A 14,632-nucleotide genomic window follows, 5' to 3' on the forward strand; every position below is an offset into this window, starting at 1 on the left:
TTGTGTGCTATTTTAATTTTACATGTTAAGCTTAGTTGCAATCTCAATATTACTTTTCTAAAATCAAGCGCACTTAAATAAATAATTAGTATGTGATGGTGGGCAGCTCAAAGAACAATTAAGATATTTCTCATCCGTAATACTGGTTTGGAGGGAGCGCTAAACTCCACGTGAAGGGGGCGTTGACGTATAGGCGTGACAATAACGCCCCCTGCGCTGATTGGCTCATGTGGGGTACAGGAACGCTCACGTTTTCTTCTTCTCTACTTTCTCAGTACACAGCTGAACTGGTTCTTACCTTGTAACACAGGTCTGACTGTTAACGACATGGAGATGACCATGGTGGCAGTTCAAGCACATGTATTTGGATTGTGTCAATTTCGGCATCGCCACGCCGCCTGCAGCATAAAAGGCAGCCATACTAGATATTGTTCCTCCGGTGTCTGAGGCAGCTCCGTCTTTTGAAATAAAGCAGGATTGAAAAAAAAAGAGAATTAACGCTAATTTTACTCAGGTCAAAGTTCCATTACACGTTTGGCTTCCATTGTCGTTACATTATTAACCCAAATGGATGTTAAATTGCTTGCTAGAAGAACTTTGTTAAAGCTTGAATTAAGATTAAATTAGTTAGATTTTAGTAACTGAAAACCCACACATGTTATGCTGTATGGTCATATTACATAAATCTATTAAATAAAAAAACGAAATTAAGGGGTCCAACCGACGTCAGTTTAACGAAACCGGAAGTTGTCAGAGGTGAACCCTCTCGCCTCGCTTGTAGACCGTTTGTACAGCTGTTTCACGTTGCTAATATTCTGCGCAAGATGTTATCCACGATTTACATGCGAGACAGTGATGCAAACAAGCTCGCTGGAAAATAAAGGCATTCTTGTGTGGCTGCCTTTTCGATAGGAAGGCCCTTGTGTCTCTTCGCCCACTATGTGGCGGCTCCACGATACCGACACCGTCTGTATATAACGGATATTTTATGGAAGGTGGACCGAGGGAGAGGTCGTTAGGCTGGGGAGAGTCGGGACATCGTCTCTGCTGGGAAGAGGAGCGTTAGCGTGCTAGCTCTCGTGCCAGTAACTAATAACGGAACAGGGTTGTTTACGACCCACTGGCTCGGTCATCATGGCTACGAATGGTAACAACTTGACGCCTGGGATGGGAGAGATCATCCAGTTAAACGTCGGTGGGACAAGGTGAGCTTTGTCAACAGGACAGTCTGACTGATGATGGTCATCATTTGGGAAATGTGAGCTCTAACTATGTAACGTTGAGTGTATGATGATATTTGCCATGGATGGGTACTTTATGATGAACTACTAACCATTCCATTTATTATTATTATTCTCTCGCTCTCTCTCGCTCTCATACACACACACGCACACACACACGGGGGTATCTTGATATAGTTTATTTAAATGAAACATTCTGCACAGCTGATTTTCTTCAAGGCACTCAGCCATCTACCATTGTCGTGCACTGACCTGAGAGTTTCCTTCACACAGTGTTTGTAATAAATGTGCTATTGTGTCTTTATACTTCAGGTTCAGCACCTCCAGGCAGACTCTGATGTGGATCCCAGACTCTTTCTTCTCAAGGTGGGTTCAATGTTGTCAGCATTTGGACTCTCTTAGAAAAACAGATGATGCATTTAATTGATCGAGACTTCTTGTACAAGATTATATTTGAAGAATAAATTGTAAGTGTTTGCAAATTAAGTCCAGAGTGTGAGAGTATGGGGAACATTTGTCTCTGTATGGCAAAGATGGAACTGAATCTGTCTGCATAACCACAGTACATGTTTTGATACTGGACACATTTCAAAACAGGCTTAAACCTGACGAACATGGGACTCAAATGGAGTAAATTTCACATGTCTAGACACCCCCTGAAACTAGGCTAATTAAGAAGAGTACCATTACAAAAGCATGTAGGAGTTCTACCAGAAACAGGTCAAAGGCTCGGTGAGCGTGCTATGGTGCTGTTGCAACCTGGTAACACAAAATGAGTATTACATAATTAATGTAAAGAAACGGTATTCCATTATCTTTTCTCGGTCTTGCTTCCTACTTCTACCATTCTGGGAATTGGAAGACGGGCAAAAAATTAATTGTTGTATTTTTGTTTGCTATTTTATTGAGGCAAAAGTCATGTCTTATATTTTAATATAAACTGTAGTCATACCTTGCTTTAAGATGTTGTGGGGGGTTGGAAACTGTAATTACAATATATGAACTAAGTATGTGTGGGCATACGTCAGTGTTTTCATATGTATCTAGTGAGTTATTTAGGTGTGAACCCACTGTTGCGCTGGGCAAATACCACAGTCAGAACAAACTTAAACACTGGACAGTGAGCTCACAGTTTGACAACAGCTGACCAAGTTATGCTAAATGTCTGTCAGTCTGTCTGCCAGTGCACCTGTCTGCCTGCCGGCCTCCTGCCAGTCTTTCTGGCCCTAGCTGTCTGCAGTGTGCAGTCAATATGAAGTTATTGTTCATACACACTTGCAGCACATGCTGATGCAGAACTAATCTGTAGTTCAGAGTCAACAGGTCAGAGTCCCTCTGCAAACTGTTTGTGCGTTGACTAAGTGTAAATGGAGAGGTCTGCGGGTTAACTGGAACACTGTGCGTGTGTTCATGTGTGTGTGTCTTCCAGTTTGCTGAGTGGAAGGATATCCACTCTCCGGGATGAAACTGGAGCTGTGAGTATAGCCTTTGTTGTTTCTTAATGTAAAACTAGGACAGCATCTGCACGCAACATCTTAAAACGCTTCCAGCTGATAGGTCATTGCATTTGTTCTGTTGGGCTGCAACTTACTGAAACATGATGCATGACCCTGAGGATATCTGTGTCTGCCCTAGAAGACAACATGTATGTCATTCTACTATTTGAGACCATATTAGACACATTCTGTAGCCCACACCCACAGCCAATGTTTCATTGTTGACTTTCTTCCACTTTCCTATTGTTAGATAATGTTTTGTGTAGGGCTACAACTAATGATCATTTTCAATGACAGATTTATCGCTCAATAGTTTTTCAGTGCCTTTCAAATCTCAGAAAATGGTGAAACAGCCCATGATGATAGTAAACAATTCTTTTACACTTTCAGATATTTATTGACAGAGACCCCACAGCTTTTGCACCAATTTTGAATTTCCTCCGAACCAAAGAATTGGACCTGCGGTAAGGAGAATGACACAATGTTTATTTTAGGCAGACATTGTGTTGAATCATAACTAGGGTTTTACTGAATAGTTCTGTCTTTTCTCTATAGGGGTGTCAACATCAGCATCCTGCGACACGAAGCCGAGTTTTACGGAATAACTCCTTTAGGTGTGTTGCTTTACAGAGTTTTTGGAGGAAATGGAAATGTTCTTGGCACAAATAGTGACATAGATTACAGACATTATGGAAATCTTATAATGTACCTGCCATACGTCAAGTCGGTTCTGTAGCCAATACATGTCTACAACATCAGCAGGTACTGGGTACCAGCTGAGCATGTGGGCTTTCTGGGTACAGTTGAGTACAAGTGACCTGTCGTTAAAGAGAAATGTTGTCCTCGTTCTCGCTTCCAATACAACTTGACCATGTTTGTTCCATGTACTCTATAATATTGTTTTGCTTCCTGTTTCAGTGTTTACTTCCCTTCATTGTCTGCACTTGTGGGAAAGTTACCTTTGTGAAAACTGATCACCTGCTTAAAATCATAATATGCACAGCAATACATACAGTATGATAGAATGCAAAGTAATTACATACAATTTGATTTACAGTGGATTGTTTAAACTTAAAGACACAATCTAATCAGTCATATCAGGAAGAAATAGAGTATGAGATTTAAAATCCATAAAACACCCCATTTATGACAAAATTCATAAAGATATACTATGTATCACTATCGGTAAATATAATCACCCATTACTTATTATTTTACATTAAATAAGTAATGACTTGTTACTCTGGTCATCATGGGTTCACTGAAGTTTGTTTGTGTGTGTGTGTGTGTGTGTGTGTGTGTGTGTGTATATGTGCATGTGTGCAGTGCGCCGCCTGCTGCTGTGTGAGGAACTGGACCGCTCATCGTGTGGTAGCGTTCTCTTCCACGGTTACCTGCCTCCCCCAGGTAAAGGCGTGAAACTGAGTGATTCAGAAAATAAACAGAAAATACAGTAAACCAATCAGCTGTCAACTCAATATTTAACTTGTGTTCCAAAAACAGTTGCAGGAAGGAAACAACCTGTTTTAAAGTCACAGCATACAATACAAACACAAATCTGCATACATTTCTATTTCTAAATGTCTGTAATGTTCCTTGACAGCCATCCCTTCCCGTAAATCAAGCCCTGCCTCAGCAGCCTCTGGCCCCTCCTCTGATGAGGGGCCGGGTCCAAGTGGAGCAGAGGGCTTCACCCGTGTCGGCCCCCCTCCTCACCCTTCCCTCTCTGGCTCACCTGGAACAGACGACAACCACAAACTGGGTGAGAAACCTGAGGCAGCCTTAGGAAGTGTGTTCACATTTAAAAGATCAATAATGGTGATAATCTATATATCTATCTGTGGGAAAGTGCCAGACTTTAAGCATATGTTTCATCTTAGCATAAAAGAGAAAGCAGCATTTGTAGCAATGTCTCTTATTTTGACAGTGACCTTGCTACACTCTCTGCCTTCTGTCTGCCATCTACTGCACGTGCTCTAGAATCCATACTACGCATGTCTAACTTTGTCATTTTTCTACATGCTCATGTGACAGGAAGAAAGTAACGTTTGTGTACTGTTTATGCTTGTCCACATGTGCGTGTATTTCTGTGAGTGCGCATTAATGCCGGAGCTAATGTGACCTGACATCCTTTTAGCGCGCTGACTGAGGTAGCCCAGTTTCAGCCTACTCTGCTGAAGATGACCTCAGAGAATATAGTTGGCTACAATAAAAGAGTCTATGTGCTCCGGACTGATGCAGAAGGATTAGGGATCACATCACTGATTCTTGCATAGTTCTAGACCTTTGAATTATTGCCAAAATTACAAAATTGTATTCAGCAATTCAGATAATGACAAATAATGGAGTGAAAACAAAGGGGACATTTAGTCTGATCAGGCTACTGAAGTAGTGTGTTCATTTTTATTTTGTGTGCGTGCGTAGGTCCTGTGGTTGAACCCAGGAAGGTGCTGATTATTGCGGGACACCACAACTGGATTGTAGCAGCTTACGCACACTTTGTCATCTGCTACAGGTAAGACTGCCACAACATGGTTGGTTTAATCGTTTCTCATCCACTCTGTAGTTCATAAGGGAGAGACATTAAATTATTTATAATCGGAAGATCATTATCTGTTGTGTCTCACATTTCTCACATAATGCTTTTATACCTGTACCAGCTCAGTACAAAAGCTGTCATCTTTGGCTCCATACACATTCTGTCAAATTATTCAACTGTTTATCTTTATTAAAATGAACAGACAAGTTGAGAACAAAATATAATTTGGTTTGTATTAGTTGTTTTACAAGCTTGTGTGAAAGGTGGTAATGAAACTTGTTTCATCCTACACATGTCTAACTTTTTCAAAAGCTTCAAGACCTATTAGTTCATAACTGTCCATGTCATTTAAAGTATAAAACACTTTATGTTAATGTTTGTCTTTGTGTGTGATCTTCCTACAGGATAAAGGAATCTTCTGGGTGGCAGCAGGTGTTTTCCTCCCCCTATCTCGACTGGACCCTTGAACGCATCGCGCTTAACGCCAAGGTGGTCGGTGGCCCGCATGGAGACAAGGACAAGATGGTGGCCGCCTCCTCTGAGAGCAGCATCATCCTCTGGAGCATCCAAGACGGAGGCAGTGGAAATGAGATCGGTAAACAGACCAATATCCATACTGCCGTACAATTTTCAGTATTACAGAAAAAGATTATTTCCCCAAAATATTGTATGTCAAATGCAGTATTTAAAAAATACCAAGATGTTCTATTGCACCCGGTCGCATTTTACAGTCTGCAAGCCAGCATGCTTTTCTGGCTTTTCAGACCCACAATCCTCTGTCCAGTAAATACATGAACAAGAGGGTCAAAGTTCAAGGTGCAATGTTATGAGGAAGTAGTCTGTCCCAATTGAATACATACTGCATGCAACAGTACGTACCTTTTTAAGGGCAGCTGCAGAACTTATTAAAAGTACAAATAAAAAGATTGCGATTTGGAACTCAGTTTCTGTGTGCTTGTGTCTGCTGATTTGTGACCCCCTTTGCCTTTCTGCCATCTCTGTGACTCGGCCCTCACGCTCCTCTCCCCACCACCTCAGGTGTATTCAGTCTCGGTGTACCTGTGGATGATCTATTCTTTATTGGGAACCAGCTGGTGGCTACGAGCCATACAGGAAAGGTCGGAGTGTGGAATGCTGTCACACAGCACTGGCAGGTAGGTGTGTGTGTTTGTGTTTGCGTGGGTTGAGGAGTGCTGAGTGTTTGTGATTCTCCTCCATGTTTGTGTTTCCCTATTTTACCGAGTGAGTGAAGTTATGTGGCCTCAATGAGTGTGTATTCATTCAAAATTCGACCATTCATTGACTTGTGTGCAGTATGTGGCTTTCAACTGACTTCACAGATTAACACTGCACTGATTGTGAGTTCACTTTTTTGTGTGTATTTGTTCAAGGTTCAAGACGTGGTTCCTATTAGCAGTTGTGACACAGCAGGATCCTTTCTACTCCTGGGCTGCAACAATGGCTCTATCTACTACATAGGTACACGCATGTTTATACAAACACAAACGGGGTTTCCTATCTTCTGTCTGCCACTCAATTTATTGGATGTTTGTGAAGTTAATGAAGCGACTTGTTTGATTGTTGCTCATAAAATGCTATTAAAAAAACTCAATGCGGGGATTGGATACTAGATCTAGATTTCACATTAACATTTTGTCTTCATCTTTTCAGACATGCAAAAGTTTCCCTTGAGGATGAAGGATAATGATCTTCTAGTGACGGAGCTTTATCACGACCCTTCAAATGATGCGATCACTGCGCTGTCGGTCTACCTCACACCTAAAACCAGTCAGTACACCAGTTTTTCTGCTAAAAAAATAGAGAAGAAATATGTTATTCCTTCATATATGTCTGTTTTTCCTTCATATTGTTTCATATTGTGCCCCCCCCCTACTCTCTCAGGTGTGAGTGGTAACTGGATAGAGATAGCCTATGGGACTAGCAGCGGTGCAGTGAGAGTGATTGTACAACACCCGGAGACAGTGGGATCAGGCCCACAGCTCTTTCAGACATTCACTGTGCACAGGAGCCCGGTGACAAAGATTATGCTGTCTGAGAAACATCTGGTATCAGGTGAGGAAGGTGTCACAGGTCAGAGGTTTGTTTACGCCCGGAACGCATTGTCTTTGTGAGCGGTGCGTGACCGCTGCCACGCTAACCCTTTTCTGTCTAAAATAAAAATAAATTACATCTATTAAATTAAATTAAATTAAACATTCAGGCCATTATGAAAGGCACACTTTATGTCTTCATATGCGTGAGAGCCGCAGCAGTTAAGCGAGGCAGCCACCTTGTGCCGCTCACGCAGGCAGGTTGGACTGGGTGTGGACTGGGCGTGGACTGGGCGTGGACTGGGTGTGGTCTGGATGTGGACTGGGTGTGGACTGGGCGTGGACAAGCAGTTTCTCTGTTGACAGAGGGAACTGGAGTGGGTAATAGAGGAACATCCGAGGTAACGATACAAGTGCAGACTGTTGACACATCAATCATCTTCAATTCAATTCAATTTTCAATTCAGTTTATTTTGTATAGCCCAATATCACAAATTACAAATTTGCCTCAGAGGGCTTTACAATCTGTACACATACGACATCCCTGTCCCAGGATCTCACATCGGATCAGGAAAAACTCCCGAAAAATAACCTATCATCTCTCTGTTCATATACATACACCCAGTCTGCTACGCACCTGGGTGTATACTTGTGATTGATATCTCGTGTTGTTTTTCTGCGTGTCAGTGTGTGCGGACAACAACCACGTTCGGACGTGGACGGTGACTCGTTTCAGAGGGATGATCTCCACCCAGCCAGGATCCACCCCTCTGGCTTCCTTCAAAATACTGTCCCTGGAGGAGACGGAGAGCCATGGGAGCTACTGCTCGGGGAATGATATTGGTGAGAGAGTTAGGAAGAGAAGAGAAGAAGGCAATATTGATACATATTAGAGAAGGATATATGCATTTCTAAGGAGAAAGAGAGGCATTGTCTGATACTGTCCTTGGAAAAGAGGTGCTGGTTTGGGATTGACATTAGTAATAACGTTTGGATCTTATCTTTGCATTAAAATTCAGTAGCTAGCAGGTACTCTCTGTGTGCAGATATGAGTATGTGTGTTGCCAGCCTTGAGACATGAACATGAATTAAACAGCTACCAGTCTATCAGCCTAAAAGAGACTCAAAAGTGGACACATCACTTACCGGAGACAAATCGAGCGCTAATGTTTTTTGGAATCAAGATCTAAGATTGCAGGCTGGTGTGCAGGTAAAGACGTATTGTGTTTTCTGCTCTCAGGTCCATTTGGTGATAGAGACGATCAGCAGGTTTTCATACAGAAGGTGATCCCCATCACCAACAAACTGTTTGTAAGGCTCTCGTCTACTGGAAAGAGGTATCATAGTCACCATCCGTCTTTCTCTTTCACCTTTGCACCCCTGAATGTTATCTAACTTTGTCATTTATTGTCATACACTGGGAGAAGGAAGAATGCTTCATCTCACTAAGTTGCTTTTTTCCCATTGTAATTGAACTTATCTGTAAAAATGTGGTACTTCGGTTTGACCCTGCTACATGGTCGTCTGTGTGTGTGTGTGTGTGTGTGTGTGTGTGTGTGTGTTTGTCAGGATCTGTGAAGTGCAGTCGGTGGATGTGACCACCATCTCTTGCTTTATGGTGCGGGAGTGTGAGGGTTCAAGCCGGATGGGGTCGCGACCTCGGCGCTATCTGTTCACTGGTCATGGCAACGGCAGCATCCAAATGTGGGACCTGACCACTGCGATGGACACCGCTAATAAAGGAGAGGAGAGGAAGAGAGAGGGTGAGGAGATAACAGTGTGTGTGTTGATCTAATATTCTGAATACACATTGAAGGACTATTTCGAGCATTCTATTTAATTATTTATTTTGATGAAATGTATGTGTGTGTTCTGAATCTACTCTTGTGTTTGACAGACGTAGGTGGGCCGTCAGAGGAGGAGCTACTGCAGCTGTTGGAGCAGTGCGACCTGAGCACCTCCCGCTGCGCTACACCAAATATCAGCCCTGCCCCCTCCGTGCTGCACCACACACGCCTCAGAGAGTCCTGCTCAAGGTTAGTGACTCAGTTCACACTGCATTAAAGACATACATGCACACATATATAAAATAAGGACACAATCAACTACACCCAACCTTTCATCTTCCTAATTCTCACTACAGATACATCCGCACGTACATTTATACACAAAATAAGGAACTGCATGTCTCAATACTGTAACAATAAATAACATCCCTTGTACCCATATGCAGTTTATGAAGTGTTAGAGCTCTTATCTGTCTCACTCTACTTTTATTTCTGTCAGTCTTCAGTTACAGGCTCAGGAGCCCATTTCTGAGAGCCAGGCTACTTACGGAGCTGTGCGACCCTACAGAGAGAGCCCCCTGCTGGCCCGTGCTCGACGAACTGAGTCCTTCCACAGCTACAGGTGAAATTATATTTATCTTACATTGAAAATTCATTTAGGAGCTGCTTTAGCAATAGTGCTTCCCTGTACTGCATTTAAAAAAAATTTACATTAGGAAGAATGTAAACGGCAACAACCAAAATGCTGGTGAATTATCTGGGCTGATTGGCATATTAACATAGAAAATGGACAACAGGGAAACATTGCCCATCGCCTTTGACAATTTTTCAGCACCAAGCATCACGGATGCAAACATAGAGTCCTTCCTCCCCGCCGGCTGATCTGAGATGACACACTGTAGCCAGGTCTTCCCATCGCAGGGTCAGCCCAAGTCCTATTTTAGGCAGGCTAGTTAGTGATCAGTCCTAGGTCCAAGCTGCGCCCGCCAAGTACTTAGAGTCCACCGTCCCTGCGCGGTGGACTCCACCCTAGGTAGCCATTGGTCTGGCTGGGTGCTCAGAAGATGCTGTGGGCAGTGATCGTCTCAAAGTCTGCGATATTTAATTAAATCTCTGCGCTTCCTTTTCCAATGGGTACCTCTGTCATAATAAGCCATACATGCTTCAGTAACGAAGACTAAAAGGGAAATATCAAACAATCTGTCACATCTATATGTGCCAACAAACAATAATACATTCACCTCTATTGTATTGGGGTGATGGCATACATCTCTGATGGATATCTCAAAACCATAAGAGGTAAGTGAGGATCATTTGGGGGAATTTGGATGACGTGAGGAGGTCCATTCACACCTTGTTTTGAAATACAGCCTCCCTCTGTCTCATTCTGATAATGATCCAATATGCTATTAGCATGTATGCTGAGTTGTCCTTGTCTGCCTTTCGTTCATGCATCTATCCACCTGTAACTGACTCCATCTGTCTTCCAACAGAGACTTCCAGAACTTCAGCCTGAGTCGAGGCGTCCTGGACAGCACAGGTCAGCACAGCACACAGGCCCCCGGCCACGCCCTCGATGTCCGTCGTTCGCTGTGTGACTTTGGGCCTGAGGACAGTGAGAGGAGAGCCACGGCTATGGAGTTCTGGGCTTGTCGAACAGCCAGTTCAAGCTCTAACACAATAATGGGAGCCATGACGACTGCTGGTGTTTCCGGGTTGAAGACAGAAAGCGGTCAAGAGTCTCCACGACAAGCTCCCGACAGCCCGATTCCTGGAGGCGACGTTAGACGGAAGGTGCACCTACAACCAGAGGATGGAGAGGGATCAGGGGGAGAAGGTGTGAAGGTAGAGGGAGGTGTGAAGAAGAGGGGAGTTCTAGAAGGAGGTTTTCTAGGGAGAAAGAGGGCTCCCCCAGTCCCCCATCTCTCCTCCCTCCCCTCTGGATCTGAAGGTGGTGGCAGCGACTCATCTGCCACCGCCTCCCCCTCCCCAACCAAACTGTCTTCGTCCACCTCACCACGACACAGGAAGCTGGCCCCTGACACGTCCAATCAGGACAGCAGCCTGTGACACTACCCGTTTCTTTTGCTCCCAGTCAGAGGAATCATGTTGTGGGAGAGGAGTTCTGGGTATCACAGCAGAGGAGGAATGTGACCTTTTGACATGTGGTTCATGACGTAGCTGGATGAAGGATCTTCTTGTTTTAGGACATAAGGATGGGTCTCCTTTGGTCCGTATGCTGAAAAACCTTTATTTAAACACCGTTGCACCTTTCGTTTTTTTATTTAAGTCAGTGGAACTCATTGGTGTCATACCTTTTAAGTACAGAATATATCTGGCACGACAGTTACAGTGACAACATCCCAACGCTAACAGCACGCCATCTCAACCAGGGAACGATTTCATTTTTGATCTTTTAAAGGATTTAAAGTTTTATCATCACTTTAAAATCCACTGGGAACAACTGGACCTCCTATTCTCAGTTTCTGTGTAACAGATGATGGGTGACAGTAACTGTTTGGTTGAAGCACAATTAAGCCAGTGATGTGAAGCTTGTTTCATTAACTCAAGGTTCAGGCGAATTCAAATGGACAAAGAAACAAGCACAGTACGAGTAATAGAACGAGGGTTAATCCATGTAATGAGCGGTTTATCTTCTGAGACCCTTAAACAGATAATGGAAGCAAAATGGAATTTACAAAGGCACAGTTTGTACTTTTAGAAAATATTGAAACGGTTGTATTGACGTGCAGTCACATAGGAATTAGTTTGTGCAGAATCTGACCTAAATCATTCAAGCTTACTCGCACTTTTGAAAAGAAAGCTAACAGCTAACAGTTACTCTCATTATCAAAACCTTATCAAAAAAACACCCATCACTAAAGTATACATTTGACAAAGTTTTAAAACCCGAAAAGATGCAAATCCCTACATTTGAGAAGATGTTTGTTATTTGTTGTCAATTCCATTTTTGGTGATTGACCAAACAATTAACTGACTACTCGTTTCAGCATTTCAGATTCGTCAAAATAATTTGGTCCCCTTCCAAAAACACAATAATGCAAAGTATCACTGACAATATGTGCAATCTGTCGTCGCCCGGATCCTTGGCAGCTACTCGAACCCTAACGTGAATCCACTTTGCTGCGGCCAGAGACGCAGTGTTTTTTATTGTTGAAGCAATGACGCAGAAAGCCGCAGGTGCTATTTGAAATGTACCTTTACATATACTGTAGCCGCAGAATAATAGCCTCGCTGCTCCTAAACAAAGCTGAACCAAAAGAACTGTTGTGTGCAAAAATTTATCTTCATACATTTGACTTGTCATAGGCAAACAGGAAACGCCATTAGTGATGGCGCCATAGTTTAAGCCAGGACAGTGAGCCAGCATGCACACAACCTGGACCAGTTTTTAATGTTATCAATCTGTGCTTTTACTGCTGTGGCGAGCAAAAATGTCCGTCATCAACGCAGCAATTTGAAGAACATTTTTAAATGTGCTGAAAGTGAACATTCTAAGGAAAGCTTTATGTTTATATTTTTTAGCTCGATCCATCAAAAAGATCACTTCTAGACTAACAGTGATGGAAAATCAAATATACAACAAGTAATGTCGTGTTGTAAAAGACTTTTTCCTCAATGTCTAAACCAAGAGAAATAATTCACTGTTCTGACAGCTAGAAAAAGACAAACTAAATTCAGTCTGTTGTTTTCACAGTGGTGCCTGTGCAAGATCACACTTTTATTATTTATATTTTATTTTTTTACAGTATCAATATAACTACGCTCAAGTCAATACAAGGACCATGTACACTACATCACTTTACTCCCGTTGGAAAATATTTTTACGTGTCGTGTTTTGTTTTGGATGACGGTTGCAGTGCCTTATTTAACTTGTTTGATGATTATTAGCCTGATTGTGTGTTTTCATTGAAAAGGATTTTGACCAAAGGCTTGTGAAGACTGTGGTGCCACAAACGGACCTTTCCACTCTGGCTTTGGGGAAAACTGAGTCGTGATAGATTTACACCAGGCCAAGTCACATTTTACGAGTGGTCACTTGAATCGATGGGCATTGCAGCACAGATTAAATTCTGTTCTATTGTAAATTGTACATAATCTTGACATAGATGAAGACTGGAATGTTCATCTTGGTTATGATATAGGTGTGAAGGTCTAAAAGGACAGCTGCAAGTTAAATGGCAGCAACATTAATTAGTCATTTTGTGATCTAAACCTGCTTCTTCACCGCTTCAACCCATCAGATCCCCTGTGAGATGGACACTAGCTGAAGAACACAAAGTCATGCCAGCTCTTAATCTACGGTACCTTTCTGTAATCATTGTAGGGACAACTGTAAAAATGGGCAAATATAACTATTGATGTTAATTATAATTTGCCAAGTCCTGCAGCTGTATATCTTTTAAGTCGTTTTAGCACATTGCTTATCATGTCAACGTTAATGGATGAACTGACCAGGGGTTCCCTGTCTGTACAAAGATGTACATTTTTATACACTTATTCACTGTCTGAAAAATAGACATACATATTCAAAACAAAATCCTAATGTGGATGCATTGATATGTGTTGATGTGTGTCGATACTTACACTGTTGTCATTACATACTGTTGATAATCATAAAATGCCTATATTGATACTACCATGCTTTTGGACCTAACTGCATTTGCACTTGCACTATTAATACTAATATTAAAGTAAATTGCTAGTGTTTATTTTATATTAAAAAAAATATAAGGTTGAAAGTGTATTTCAGCACATAACTGTCTGTCTTCTGAAGATCTGTCTGTCCTTAGCCGTCGTCCCTCTCTGGCTACGTTTACATTATCTTACAGCCGGATTCTAGCGATCTAAAAGGAATACATACCTGTTTGTTTAAACTGCCTTGTACATCATTGTTTAACAATATGTATGTGAGCAATGCTGCATTATGTTGTAATTTCATTTACCGTGCTGACCCATAATCGTATATAATGAAACATTGAACATTTCAGAGCCTCGATGTTCATGCAACTGTGTTCACTAAAACCTCTCAAAACTGGAAATGTTTCCTTTTATTTTCAGAAGATTATTACAAAGCTATAGTAAAGTATATTTTATGTTCTAACACATTGTATAAAGCAACAAGGACCATTAACTCCACTTGAATTGTACAGGCAAATGTCATCAACAACATTAAGAGAACTGAAAACATTCAAAAAGTATTTGGGATCTGAGATGTTTTAATCTATGAAAATAACAAGTGTGTGTGGGATGAAAAGAACTTTGACAAGATGAATAAATAAAAAAACACCCATCAACGATCAATGTTAATGATTTTATAGTTGAAGCAGTTAAAACGTTGTGCCACCTTTAAACTCTGACTAAAACCAAAAGGCTGCCAGTCACAGCTTTTAGATTTCAGTACATGGTTTGTGTGGATAACCTGCCAAGGCGCACAATTTTTGTTTTGTTTGAGTGTGTCAGTGTGTGTGTGTGTGTGTCTCCCCAGCGCTTTAAT

The 14,632-nt window shown here is 42.0% G+C and overlaps 1 protein-coding gene across 1 annotated transcript; it reads left to right on the top strand.

Moving 5' to 3' along the window:
- Positions 1 to 789: 789 nt before the first annotated feature.
- On the top strand, positions 790 to 14,419 carry kctd3 (potassium channel tetramerization domain containing 3). Its single transcript, XM_034526620.1, has 19 exons — positions 790 to 1,205; positions 1,554 to 1,607; positions 2,671 to 2,716; positions 3,128 to 3,201; positions 3,293 to 3,351; positions 4,064 to 4,144; positions 4,341 to 4,499; positions 5,162 to 5,252; positions 5,681 to 5,871; positions 6,315 to 6,430; positions 6,668 to 6,755; positions 6,948 to 7,064; positions 7,179 to 7,349; positions 8,015 to 8,170; positions 8,568 to 8,664; positions 8,897 to 9,090; positions 9,225 to 9,363; positions 9,614 to 9,736; positions 10,608 to 14,419. The coding sequence occupies exons 1-19, from the start codon at positions 1,135 to 1,137 to the stop codon at positions 11,182 to 11,184; spliced, it is 2,604 nt and encodes an 867-aa protein (XP_034382511.1). The 5' UTR covers positions 790 to 1,134; the 3' UTR covers positions 11,185 to 14,419.
- Positions 14,420 to 14,632: the final 213 nt, after the last annotated feature.

The sequence above is a fragment of the Cyclopterus lumpus genome, chromosome 3 (assembly GCF_009769545.1).
Source record: "Cyclopterus lumpus isolate fCycLum1 chromosome 3, fCycLum1.pri, whole genome shotgun sequence".
Lineage (NCBI taxonomy): Eukaryota > Metazoa > Chordata > Actinopteri > Perciformes > Cyclopteridae > Cyclopterus > Cyclopterus lumpus.

Bases quoted from the DNA above. Each gene is read 5' to 3' on its own strand.
- kctd3 (XM_034526620.1), top strand. From the start codon at position 1,135: ATGGCTACGAATGGTAACAACTTGACGCCTGGGATGGGAGAGATCATC. The intron at 3,202-3,292 runs GTAAGGAGAATG...TTTTCTCTATAG, and splicing joins ACCAAAGAATTGGACCTGCG to GGGTGTCAACATCAGCATCC. The intron at 5,253-5,680 runs GTAAGACTGCCA...ATCTTCCTACAG, and splicing joins CACTTTGTCATCTGCTACAG to GATAAAGGAATCTTCTGGGT.